Here is a 12455-nt window from a genome sequence, read left to right as displayed (position 1 = left end):
GGTTTCAGTCCATGATCAGGTGGCCCTGTTGCTTTTGGCTTGTGTTAAGATAGTATATCATGGTGAGGAGAGCATGGTGGAGCTCAGCTACTTACCTCATGGCAGGGAAGGAGGAGAAAGAGGAAGAGGAAGGACTAAGCTCCCTCTGTCTCATTTGAGGAAACCTTTTCCAGTTACCTTTGATCTCCATAGTGAGAGATATTAAAGAATCCCTGTCCTCCCAATAGCATCAGAGACTGTGGACCAAGGCTATAACACATGGGCCTCTGGGGGACATTTAAGATCCAAACTACCACCCAGACTGGTGTTGATCTGCTCTGTAACCTGGATAAGACAGAATGGCCTAAGGATTAAGGGATTTTACTGGAATTAATTTTTTTTCCCCTTGACGGTACTGGGGTTTGAACTTAGGGCCTCACACTTACTAGGCAGGTACTCCATCACTTGAGCAATGTCCCCAGTCCTTTTTGCTTTAGGTATTTTTCTAATAGGGTCTCACTTTATGCATAGGCTGATCTGGACCACAGATCAGAGCTGAGATGGCAAGCACGTGCCACCACTCTCAGCTTTTGTTGACTGATATGGGATTGCTTGAACTTTTTGCTCAGTCTGGGAACTTCCCCATCTCTACCTCCAGAGTAGCTAGGATTCCAAGCATAAGCTACCATGCCTTGCAAGAATGGATTAAAAAAAATCTTGTAAACTTAGAGTTCACATAGTAGAATTCTTGCTCACTTTTTATTTTCAGAGTAACTTGTGGAGGCCAGAGTCATAATCATAAGACATTCCTGTTATTTGGACAGATTCTTTCAGTGAGTTTGCATGTTGACAGACAACCATTTTAAGAGGTTTTGTGTTTTCTTAGTTCTCTTGAAAAAAGATTATTCCTTCACTAAGCATTGGTTTTTTTTTAAATCAATTTCAGACTTGGCTTTTTAAAATATGTATAAAAAGTTTCAGAGAATTCTAGTCTGGAGCTCCCGCATCGGGATGTTGGGTACCGAAGTGCTGCCTTGCTGGGTGACTCTGCGTCTTAAACCTTTTCATGTCACTGTAACAGAATACCTCATGCAGGGTGATGTATAAAGAAAAGAGGTCTATTTGGCTCGTAGTTCTGAAGGTACAGGAGCATAGTACCACAGTGGTTTCTAGTGAGTGCCACATGGCAGGTGGCATCATTTGGTGGGAGCACATGCAAGAGTGAGTAAAGACAGGACAGACATCCCATGTGGAATAACAAGTAAGAGACTAGGGAATGGCTCTGCTTTCTGAAAGTACTTTCTTTCAAGTATTAGTCTAGTTCCATAAGAGTTAGAACCCCCACGAAACAGCATTAATTCCTTTTAAGGACAGTGTAATGACCTCTCTCTGGGCCACATCGTAAAAGTTCCACCCCCTCAACACTACCACAGAGGACCAAACTTCATGCACATGAACCCTTGGGAGACAAACCACGTCTGGATGACTACTCAGGTACAGAGCAGGGATTGACCTGCTATAGCTCAGCAGCCTCATCTTTAGCTCTAATTTTCCCAGGACTGGGAAAGGGAGGTAGCAGTGGGCCAGGGTTTGAGGATGGTGGGAAGCCACAAGGGTCAGGGTATAGGCTCCCTGCAGGCTCTTGCCCAGGAAGAAGCCTTGGAGGATTTGTTTGTTAGCAGTGCTTTCTGTCCCCTTGTTCTTCAGCTCTGCTGTGAACACTGGTGTTTTGTCTCTCCAGTAGCTAAAGAGGAATGACTTTTTCTGGAAGCTTGGCTTTCCTGCACATGTTTATCCCTTATTTCACGGGGAGAGGTAGATCCCATGGGTCTTTGCTTATGCAGGCGGTAGCTGACCTGCTCAAGGAAGGGAGTGAAGGGCTAAGGGTGGTGATGTTAAGGTGAGTGCCCATGCAGGAGGGGCGTTATGTGCAGTTGGTTTACCATCTGCAGTTTTGAAATCACCTTCCTCACCATCATCTCAGGGACTGGTTGTATGTATATGGGATGCATAAAAACAAAACGAAGGGCTGTTTTCTCTCACAGTTCTGTGTCTTTCATTTTATTGTCCAGTTTGCTTCACAAGCTATAAACATTTACTTTAGATATTCATGCTTAATTTTGTATCATAAAAATTCATTTTATTTGAATATGAATGCTTTGTCTGGGACAAATATCCCAAGAAATAATCAACTCCATCATCAGGTTACAGGTGAACAGACTCCAATTACTGGCCCACCAGATGTGTTGTTTCCAGATAATTAGATTTTTCTATTTTTGTTTGAAGTTCTTCTAATTATAAATGTAAATTAGTTTCTCTGAAGAGCAATATGTTAACAACTAGAATTTCAGTGAAAGATTACACTACCACTTTTGTAGTATAGTCCCTCAGAATTCAAAAGGTTTTGATGTTTTTCTTGGAGATAATATTTTTTCCTTTTTTGTTCTTTAGTTGACCAGATATACCATCTGGCATCTCCAGCCTCCCCTCCAAACTACATGTACAATCCCATCAAGACACTAAAAACCAACACGATTGGGACGTTAAACATGTTGGGTAAGTTGTCACTTTCTTATTTTGCCACTCTTTTTTTTTTTGCAGTGCTGGGGTTTGAACTCAGGGCCTACACCTTAAACCACTCCACCAGCCCTTTTTTGTGTTGGGTATTTTCAAGGTAGTGTCTCTAGAACTGTTTGCCCAGGCTGGCTTTGAATTGCAATTCTCCTGATCTCTGCCTCCTGAGGAGCTAGGATTAAGAGCATTTTGCCACTCTTGTTGGAATATTTTAAGCAATTCCAAACACAGGTACATTAGTCCCTGTTATCCATGGGGGTCTTAGAATATACCTCAAACCTCAGACCATACCAAGCCTTACAATTTAATACCTTTTCCATCTTAACAGTTACCATGCACTGTGGTTGTAACTTTTGCAGTTTGAGGTGCAACAGCAAAACTAGTACAAATTTCTTTTTCCTTCTTGACCGTGTCCCAGGTAGAAGATCAGTTCTTACTGTGGATCTTAGCAACCTCTGCTTTTTTTTCTTTAAGTCTGCAACCTTCACCTTTCCATTAAAGGAAGCACTTTATGACTTCTCTTTGGCTGGATTGCCAGCATCACTACTCTTGGGCTTTGGGGACATCATTAAATAAAATAAAGGTACTTGAACACTGGCACTGTGAAACTGTGACAGTCAGTCATCAGGATGGCTACTGAGTGACTAATGGGTGGGTGGTATATATACCAAGGATACTCTGAACAAAGAATTTATTCATATCGTAGGCAGGATGGAATGGGACAGCACAGGAGTTCATCATGCTGCTCAAGAGTACCGTGCAGTTGAAAATTTATGAACTGTATGTTTCTAGAGTTTTTCATTTAATATTTTCAGATTGAGGTTGACCACTGGTAATTGAAACTGTGGCTGAAGAGGGCTCCTGTAATGGATATTCTGTTAGTGTGTGATCTAGCTGTTTACACCCCTTCTTCATCTCCCTGTCTATCTTATTTGACAGGGGTGGTGTCTGCCTGTCCTGTATTGTAGTAATTGGTTTCCCTGCCTTCCTTTTGAGTGACACACATACTTCAAGGGACCACCCTGTTTCCATCTCTTCCCCTTCTGAATCTAGCTGATTAATGCCCTAGAGTATGGCATGCCTCAGACTGGAAGGAGGCACTGGTGGCTCTGGTCCTGAGATTGGGTTGTGTGGTCTCACATATGGGGGAGGTTCAGTAGTGTCCCTTGCAGCAGTGGTGGAGAAGCTGCTCAATGGGGCTTGTGGAAACTGAATTCCTGCTCTATACTAACCCTAGGATTCACATAAGTGAAAATGAAAGGTGAGGGTTGTTTATGTGATTTCATAAACGGCATGCCTTAGATTATAGCTATGGGTGATGTGCACTTACTATTGTTTAAAACTTGGGCATGCTTAAGTGTGGTACAGTTTTGTTTATTAACTAGGTGTTTTGATTATTTGTGAAGTGGAAGAACGAAACCACATTTTAAGATGTTAAGTGAAAAATGGATTTAATTACAGGAACATTTAAATAAGTTCTATAAATGCATTTGGAAAATCTAGCCCTAAATGTTAATGTAATCAAAGCATGAAGACAGATTGCTTTTTAAGTCTCTTAGAAAACGTTTGGGTGGATATATTGGACTGGGTTCTTGAGGAACAGAACCAGTAGGATATAATCACATGTGCAGAAATGCATTTATTGTGAAAAGTAAGTTTCCATGATTATGGCTGCTGAGAGATCCCAACATTTGCTGTCAGCAGGCTGGAGACCCAGGAAAGTCCGTGGTGTAATTCAGAGATCTGAGATCTGTAGAGCTTCAGGCAGAAGATGGAAGTCACAGCCCTAGCAGTCAGCCTTCCTCTACGTTCATTCTATTTAGGCCTTCAAAGGATTGGTTGGTGACCACGTACACTGGGGAGGACTATCTTCTTTACCTACTCTGCAGATCAGATACTAATGTCCTCCAGAAACATATCTAGAAATGTGCCCAACTAGGCCTCTGGGCATCCCTTAGCATACATAAATTATTACAAGAGTAAACTCCTGCATGGAGTTAGACAATCCATTCTTTTAATCTAGAAAGAGTGTTTCATTTGTTTCCTTGCTACCCTCTCTGCCTTAACCACCTGGCAGGAAGAGTGCCCTGCTTCTCCTTAGGGGTGAGGTATATTTTGGGGAAAAAATGAAAATGATTTGTGTACCCATTTTTGCCCCCACAGGCTCACACCCATCCCTATGTTCTCTTTTGGCACTAACATCCCTCCCCATGCTCTTTCTTGGATTTTTTATCCTCCTCATGCTCTCTCTCAGCCTCCTGTCCCTCCCTACACTCTCTCACCCCCACCCCTTGTCATCATACGAGAACCAGACACCATGGAAGAAAAGTCTGCCACACACATGGGGCTTATTCTTCCTTCTCAGAGAATGCAGTTGCTGGGCCTAACACTGTATTGTCCAGTGTAGGGAGTCTGAGTTACACTCGGGCTCTTCTGCCAGGGACCTTGGCCTCTTGTGGAGGATGCTGCAGAGGCATCAGCATCAGCGATGTGGAGTTGGCACTGGTGATGTATTAGTATCTTCTGTGGGGTGACATTTCAGTGGAAGAGGTGCCTGTGAGTCTGCTACATCTGGTACAACATCCCTTTAACATTGCTTCCTCCAGCATACTGTGGAGTTGGTGAAATTGATCTCAATCCTCACATTTGTGGCAACTCCCTTCTCTCATTCTACGTATGCAGCTTCAGAGCTCCTCACTTTCCTGCCCAGATCTTCAGACACATACCTCTGGTTCCCTCCCATCCTTAGCCTTCAGTCCACCTGGCTCCCCACCACTGCCTTCTAGCTGTGGATACAGGCCAGGTGTCTCCCTTGTGGCATGGCCTCTTGGGGCAGCAGGATGGACCCCTGCCTTATGCAGTGCTGCATGCTAAGCTGGGACCAGCACAGCCACTCTTCCAGTATAGCAGTGTGTGTGGCAATGGGAGATGGTCTGGAAGCATCAAGTTAAAGTGAAGATCATGGGCATATCAGGGCTGCCCATGATTCTGGGAGTTGGAAAAGAACGTCAAGGACTCTTCATGGATGTTGCAGGCTGTGGGGGAGGAGGGGTGGTACATGTAGGAATAGGGTTCAGAGAGGATAGAGTAGGCCAGCAGCCACTTTGGGGACGGTACTATCTCTGTTAAACCTGGAGGGCGGCAGAATGGTACACGCAGACTTACCCAGAAGGGGTGGCAGAAGATTCCAGGGCATGCTAATGAAGTGCAGGTGGGCCGTTTTGGAAGTTAAGGTGAGAAGAGCCTTGTCCTTTGCCTCAGAAAATAAGAGGCAAAGGAGTCTGTATGAATTCCTCACATCACACCTTAGCAAACCAACAGATTCTTCATCTGGCCGTGCTTACAACTCTTTACTGTCCAACCACACAGTGTCCTGAGGATCCCATTTGCATTTTTCTTAGTGCTTTTGTGTTTATTTTTGTCTAAAGCCAATGCAATGAGTGGATAATTTGATGGATAAATCAGACACCTTTAATAATAAAACATTGCAAAAAAGTGTGCCTATCTCTGTAAATCAACAGTTTCTCTGATCACATCTCTGCCTTTGCAGGGCTGGCAAAGCGTGTGGGTGCCCGTCTGCTCCTGGCTTCCACATCAGAGGTATATGGAGGTGAGTGCACAGGCCCCTCATGGGATATGCTCTGTTGACCCATCAGGCCATTTGAATCCAGTCCAGAATTCAGGATCACTTCCGATTATGAGAACTTCCCGACTCAGCTTCCAAGGTCACCTACCTTCTCTGGGTGGCATAACATGTCTTTTACTGCTTAGCCTTAGAGGACTGGATTATGGTACCTCGCAAAGAAGGATGTGTCATTTAGGGTTCCAGAAGTGGGTTTTTTTTTTCCATTCTGCTTAGGAAATACCTCAGAAATCACATTCACTAGGGAGTTTTTGCCTGTTTATCTGACACACATTTTTTTTTTTACTGGGAACAGTGCATAACCCTTTAGAGTGTGGGTGACAGGCATGTGCTGATTGCCTCACCTGTTATAGATTTCCAGAAGAACCTTAAGTGGGTAGTGCCAATAAATTCCAGAGTCCATTTTACCAACTTCAGCCTTCATTGTCTCTCCCAGACTACCCCACACCTGGGAACTAGTGGCTGGAGCAGGGAAGAGGGTTGTATTTTTAATCCATGTTGGTTCCTATTTGGCCCAAACTGCCCCGGTTGCAGGGTCTGGGAGAATTGTTTAGTTGATGCAAGAGCCAGTCCTTGGCATGGTGTATTTTCTTCCATTTCTCGTTATTATTCTGGACAAAGATAGGAAGTAAAAGGGTAAAATCAGAAGAGACACATTTTTTATAATAAGAACATCAAATTGAAGGGGGAGTAGCAACAGGGAAATTGTACATGCAATTGTCTTCTTTGTAACCCCATGAGAAGGTAGCATGTCACCTTTTTTGAAGTTCTGGGCAGTTGGCGACAGAGCAGGCATTTTCCCACCTGCGTCTGTCCAAACACGCAGTGATGTCTTTTCCCTTCTTCCTCACCCAACACATTTGTTATCTGCATATTTGATAACAGCTGGTCCTTCAGGGTTCTTAAATAATTTAGGGGTGTAATCTTGTGGTTTATGTATTGCTGTATGCTGGTGAATGCTAAATGAACACTTAGGTTTTCTGTAGCTTTTACTTAGTCCTTTAACCTCACAAAATATAGATAAGAAGTGAGATGATAGGAATTTTTTTGTTTTGTTTTTGAGCCTGGGCTATATGGCTTACCTTGAATGCACTATCCTACTTCCTCAGCCTCCTGTGATTATAACATACCCCACAACTCCTGGCTTGGAAATCATTTTTGACTAGACTTTTATAATGCGACATGGTTTCCCCACTATGTTTTCCAAAGTGGTTTTTTGAGGGAGCCTTTTTAGAAGCTTGGTGCCTGGGCATTTAAGCCCAGACAGTGCCAGTTGAGAGCTGAACTCTCTGTCTTCCTTCTCCGCCAGAAGATTATGACCTGTCTTGTAGATCTTGCTTGCCCAGCCTTTGTCAAAAGTCCCTAGAAAATGTCTAGTGTCAGGCATCTGGTTCATCTCTCTCAGGGAGTCTTTCCCCTAGACCTTTTCTCCCACTGTGCAATGAAAACTTCGCTTCTCCCTAAAGGATTCTAAGCCACAGCAGTGCAGGCCTCACTCCTAAGGCACAGCTGACTCAGGAGCAAGCTCAAGGGTTCCATGGATGTTTGCCTCCTGATGCCTGCTCAGGGCCCTTGCCCTGAGGAGTCTGGAGTCTGAACAGGTGCCAGATAAGTAACATAGTCCCTATATACTTTTGTGTGGATTTCTTGGCCAAGATTATACATTTTATACTATGGGTGTTAGTTGTACTTATACTTTGTATTATGTTTTTAGTATATAAAATAAGCTAGGTATTTATTCATATTCCAGAAATATCCTCAGTATTAAAAAAGAATTTGTTACTTGGTTCCTTTAAATTGTCTGAATTGTCTGTTTCTCTGATACATCTTAAAGTGTGGTTGATTTACACACCAGGAAGACAGGAATTGGGATTTACTGTTTGCCTGTGGACACTGCGTCCCTCTGCCTGCCCTTGCACAGGCCCTCAAATTGTCTTGTCACGGGCCTCAGACTTGTTCTGGTGAAAGCTATCCTATTCTACAGAGATGCTATGATTTTAAGTTTGTTCTATAAATACATGTTTTACTCTAATTATACATTTTATAAATATAAAACTGAGCTATGTGTCTCTTCACACATAGGTAGTTTGTGGAACAATCTAAAAATTAAGAATGATTTATGGAAGAGAGGGAAGGCAACATTAAGAGATTTCATTTTTTTTTCCTGAAAACTGATGTCACGCTTAATATCATTGATAAGAACACAGTGTCCCACTGGCACTTAAAATATGGAGCACAGAACACCGAGCTTCCCTCTGATAGTTCTCTCATTTGTAAATGTTTATCTGAGTCCAGAGTTCTGTTCTGCTTCATAAAGATACATTGTTCCTTGTGCATATGAACTGGGAATAAAGGAAAGATGACAAGTCTCATTTTCTCCCATCCATAGATCCTGAAGTCCACCCTCAGACCGAGGATTACTGGGGCCATGTGAATCCCATAGGACCCCGGGCCTGCTACGATGAAGGCAAACGTGTGGCAGAGACCATGTGCTATGCCTACATGAAGCAGGTACCCTTCCATGTTGGGGCTTCTGCTTTAGATACTGAGAGCTCTCTCACAGGCCCTCGCATCAGGCATGATGCACCACTACAAAGTAATTAAATACCGTGGTTAATTGTGCCCGGAGGTGGGTTTTAGACAAGCCTACTTGCCCACTCTTTACAAATTAATAGTGTCAATTACAAATCAACAGCTTTTTCCATGTATCTACATATTTTAAAAATGGTTTCCTGGAAATGAGTTCTTAGATTGCTACACTGTTGGATACTGTGAATCATCTAATTCTAGCTAGTAAGTGCTTCTGTTTTCCTGAAGCCTCCAAGTTGGTGGGATATTTTAAGTTGTCCTTTTGGTTATCTATTAAGTGTAAAAATGAATTTACTGTTGCTTTAATTTGGACCTCTTTAGGAACTTATTTCTTGCTTTCTTTATTACTGTTGCACTGGGTGCTTCTGCCGTGGGTATTTCGTGTCATCTGCATAACGTAGTAGAAGCTGTCCATGGACCAAGAGGCCATTACATGATCTGGAGGCATGACCTGCCTGTCACTTAGTCACTCAGTTGTTATCTCTTACTGGGCTTATGACCTCTCCCCTGCTTGCCTCTAGCTGTGTAACAGTGGTGAGTTGTGCAGAGAAGTCCCCTGGAGCACAGGTGAGGACACTGGACTACTCCATGCATTGCTCAGTGACTATGTCCTGCTCTTGAACCAGCACTCTTAGAGCCTGAGAGAAATGCCCTTTTATTGAAGAGGGACACACAGGGAAATAAACACTGGCTGTGGATTTGTTGCTGGGAGCAGCATTCAGGCTCTGGATGCCCAGCACCAGAGTCTCTCAGAGTCTCATTCCCTGCAGCAGTTTTGAAGTACATTCTGTTAACCCATTTTATAGATGTGGGGGGAGGAAGGGGTCCAAAACTTGTTTCCAGCTCTTTGGCCCAAATGTAGGGCTCTAGCCCATGGCTGGCTACTAGCTTTCCATGCCCCGCCCCTTGTTCTGTAAAGCTGTCCTGGCAGACTGTTGAAGAAAGGAAGCAGTGCTGAGAGACAGAAGGTGACACTGTTCCAAGTCCAAGGACACAGAGTTCAAGGGCAGTGTGCACAGTTGTGTGGCAGTGTCCAGAAGTATAATGCACACACAACTGCTCTAGAATTGTCAGTTACTCTTCAGCAGGGAGCTGCAGTGTGAGTAACATTGTCAGGTTTTAGTTCTAATTGTGCTGCCTTTTGAGGTTGTTTTAGGGAAAAATTTAACATTTCAGTTGTTGCAATTTATAATACCTGGAGACAAATGAAAAAAATCAAAGAATGAGCCAGGTGTAATAGTATGGCTTTGGCATATTGTTAATTCATTATTTCATAATTTAAATTTTAATTTTTTTATTCATAAGGACACATCCCCTTTTTGGTAATAATCACTTTTTCCCCAAGATCCTGTATGATGTACATATGTGTCTTATTCTAATATATAAAAATTGGGACTACAAATGACATAAATAGAAGTATGATTAATCTTTTTATTAAAATTTTTTCTCTTTTCCAAAGGATTGTCTTCTGAGATTCTCTTAATGAATGAAATACCCAATGTATGCAGAATAGCATTTGATTTCCCAGGAAAATCTATCACACAGCCCTTAGAGATAGAGTAATAAAATGGACGAGATCAAAGGGTAGCGCATCCTTCATGAATGACAAGTGTGAACTTGTCAGAGAGGAATTAAGTTTCTGTGATCTTATAGATGCAGTGGTTTTATAATGTGTGGCCTCACCCCAGCATCAGAATACTTTTTAAAAAATCAAGGAGTTGCTATCTATATTAAAAAGCAGCCAAAACTCCCTAAAGGGGTTGCAGTACCACATCAGCTCTGTGTCCTGGCCCTGTGACAAGCTCACAGGGTGCCTGCTCTCCACATTCTGCTCCGTACATAGGCATTAACAGAGTGGTGTTTGCACACTCTGTGTGTGTGAGCGTTAGCACAGCCTGCTGTGTAGAGAACATTGGGAAAGAGGGTCCAGTTACTGCTGCAGTAGTCCCCCCTTATCTGAGGGAGCTATATCCCAAGGCCCCCAGTGGATGTCTGAAACTGAGGTTAGCACTAAGCCCTGAATATAGTTTCTTGTGTCCTTGTGTACCTATGACAAAGTTTAACTTTGAAGTTGGACACAGTAAAAGATTTACAGTAGCACAATAGAACAATTATAACAATGTACTATAGGAAAAGTTATAAAGGTATCTCTCATGGTATCTCACTGTACTATATTCCCTCTTTTGCTGACCTTGGGTAACTGAAACCATGGATAAGGGGGACCACTGCCCTAAAGCAGGGCTATTGCAGAAGATTGCCAGGCAGTGGTAGGCACACAGCTATTGTCCCTTGGCCTTGTGTGGCCTTCTCCTTCTGCCTCCCCTAGAGTGAATGTGAACATGTCAGCACTTTTGAGAATCTGGCTGCAGACTACTGAGCTGTATTCTGCAAATGGCTTTGGCATTGTGCCTAGGCAAGGAACAAATCCATCAAGGTGCAAGTGTGAGAGGCAAAGGTGAAAGAAATGGTTCAATCTTCAGGGCTTTCTGGCCCTGTTACTGCAGGATGTGTATGGACTTCTCTCAAGGTACAAGGAAGACTAAGAAAGCATTACAGAGTAAAGGCTGCTGAGCCTCAAACTTAGGGGAGTTGTCCTTATCCTTGATGCTCAGAGTCCTAAGAAAGTGACTCACAGTTCACCACAAGGGACAGAGCTACAGAGCACAAAGTGGAATGCATTCATGGCTAAGAATTCGTCAACAGTTCATTTTCTCAATGTCACTTTGTGTATGCAGACTCCCTGTACCTTGGCATGATGGAAAGTCACCAGCGTAGTGGTCAGCAGGCTTGGCCATGCAGATAGGTGTTACGTGTGATCAGGAGTTCATGGAAGTGTTTGCCTATTGGCACACAAAGGGAGAGGTGGACTCTCCCTTAAATGAGACCCTGTTGACTGGAGGGCACTTCCTGGGTTTGCATCTTGGTTCTTCCTTTTCTAGGTATTGGCTTTGAGTCATACACTGGTCCTCTCTCCAAGTGTAAAGTGTGGAATAATTACACCTTTCTCATAGGTGTGGGTGGACACTAACCCAGGTTCCATCAAAAATGGCCATGGAGGTACCTCCTGGCTGTACATTCCCTCACTCCCTCTAAGTCCCACCATGAATAAGGGATGAATGTCAGGTGGATTATACATGTTGAACCAGGGTTGCTTCTGTGTTGAGGCAAAGGTCTGTTGACACTACCTAGAAAGAGATAAGTGATTATGCAAATTCAAGAAGACAGCAGTGTCCACAAGTAGAACAAATCTTAACTGGAGTGAGCCTTGGATTTATCTTTATTTCATTTAAGGAGTTTAGTTTTAAGTGTAGCTAATCTTGGTGTGAATCAGTGTTGAGAGCTTCAATTCGTGGAAACTGCTCATGAGGCCCCACATCCTAGGGAAAGAGATGAGGCTGGTGTGTGTAGAGATGGTTCTCTAGTGGCTCCAGCCACTGAAAGGGCTCATGTGGGTGCTTAGGAATGTGCAGCTCATCTTGTTTTAACTTGATGTCCTATATTGCCCAACCATTTCAGGTCCAAATAGAGAAATGACAAAAGCCAATCTGTTTATGGTTAATGTCTGCAGGGCTCAGCTCTTAATAAGATGGTATTCTGAAACATTGTTCCCGAGGAGGTGGAAGGTCTAGAGGATCAAAGCATTTGATTTGTTACAAACTTGGCAGAGCAC

General features: G+C 43.2%; 1 protein-coding gene across 7 annotated transcripts in view; it reads left to right on the top strand.

The window, feature by feature from the left end:
* Positions 1–12455, top strand: part of Uxs1 (UDP-glucuronate decarboxylase 1) — an 81054-nt gene that overhangs the window by 47954 nt on the left and 20645 nt on the right. For 6 of the 7 annotated variants that reach the window (XM_020159069.2, XM_020159071.2, XM_074050481.1 and 3 more), the window contains 3 exons: positions 2431–2535; positions 6104–6163; positions 8586–8707. In XM_020159069.2, the coding sequence (XP_020014658.1) occupies positions 2431–2535; positions 6104–6163; positions 8586–8707 (287 nt within the window). The remainder of the gene's footprint in view (positions 1–2430; positions 2536–6103; positions 6164–8585; positions 8708–12455) is intronic. The other variant, XM_074050477.1, reaches the window with a different exon arrangement.

Source organism: Castor canadensis, chromosome 12, assembly GCF_047511655.1.
Source record: "Castor canadensis chromosome 12, mCasCan1.hap1v2, whole genome shotgun sequence".
In the NCBI taxonomy this organism is placed as follows: domain Eukaryota; kingdom Metazoa; phylum Chordata; class Mammalia; order Rodentia; family Castoridae; genus Castor; species Castor canadensis.
The sequence above is the reverse complement of the archived record's forward strand: the minus strand, read 5'-3'. Positions and strand labels throughout refer to the sequence as shown.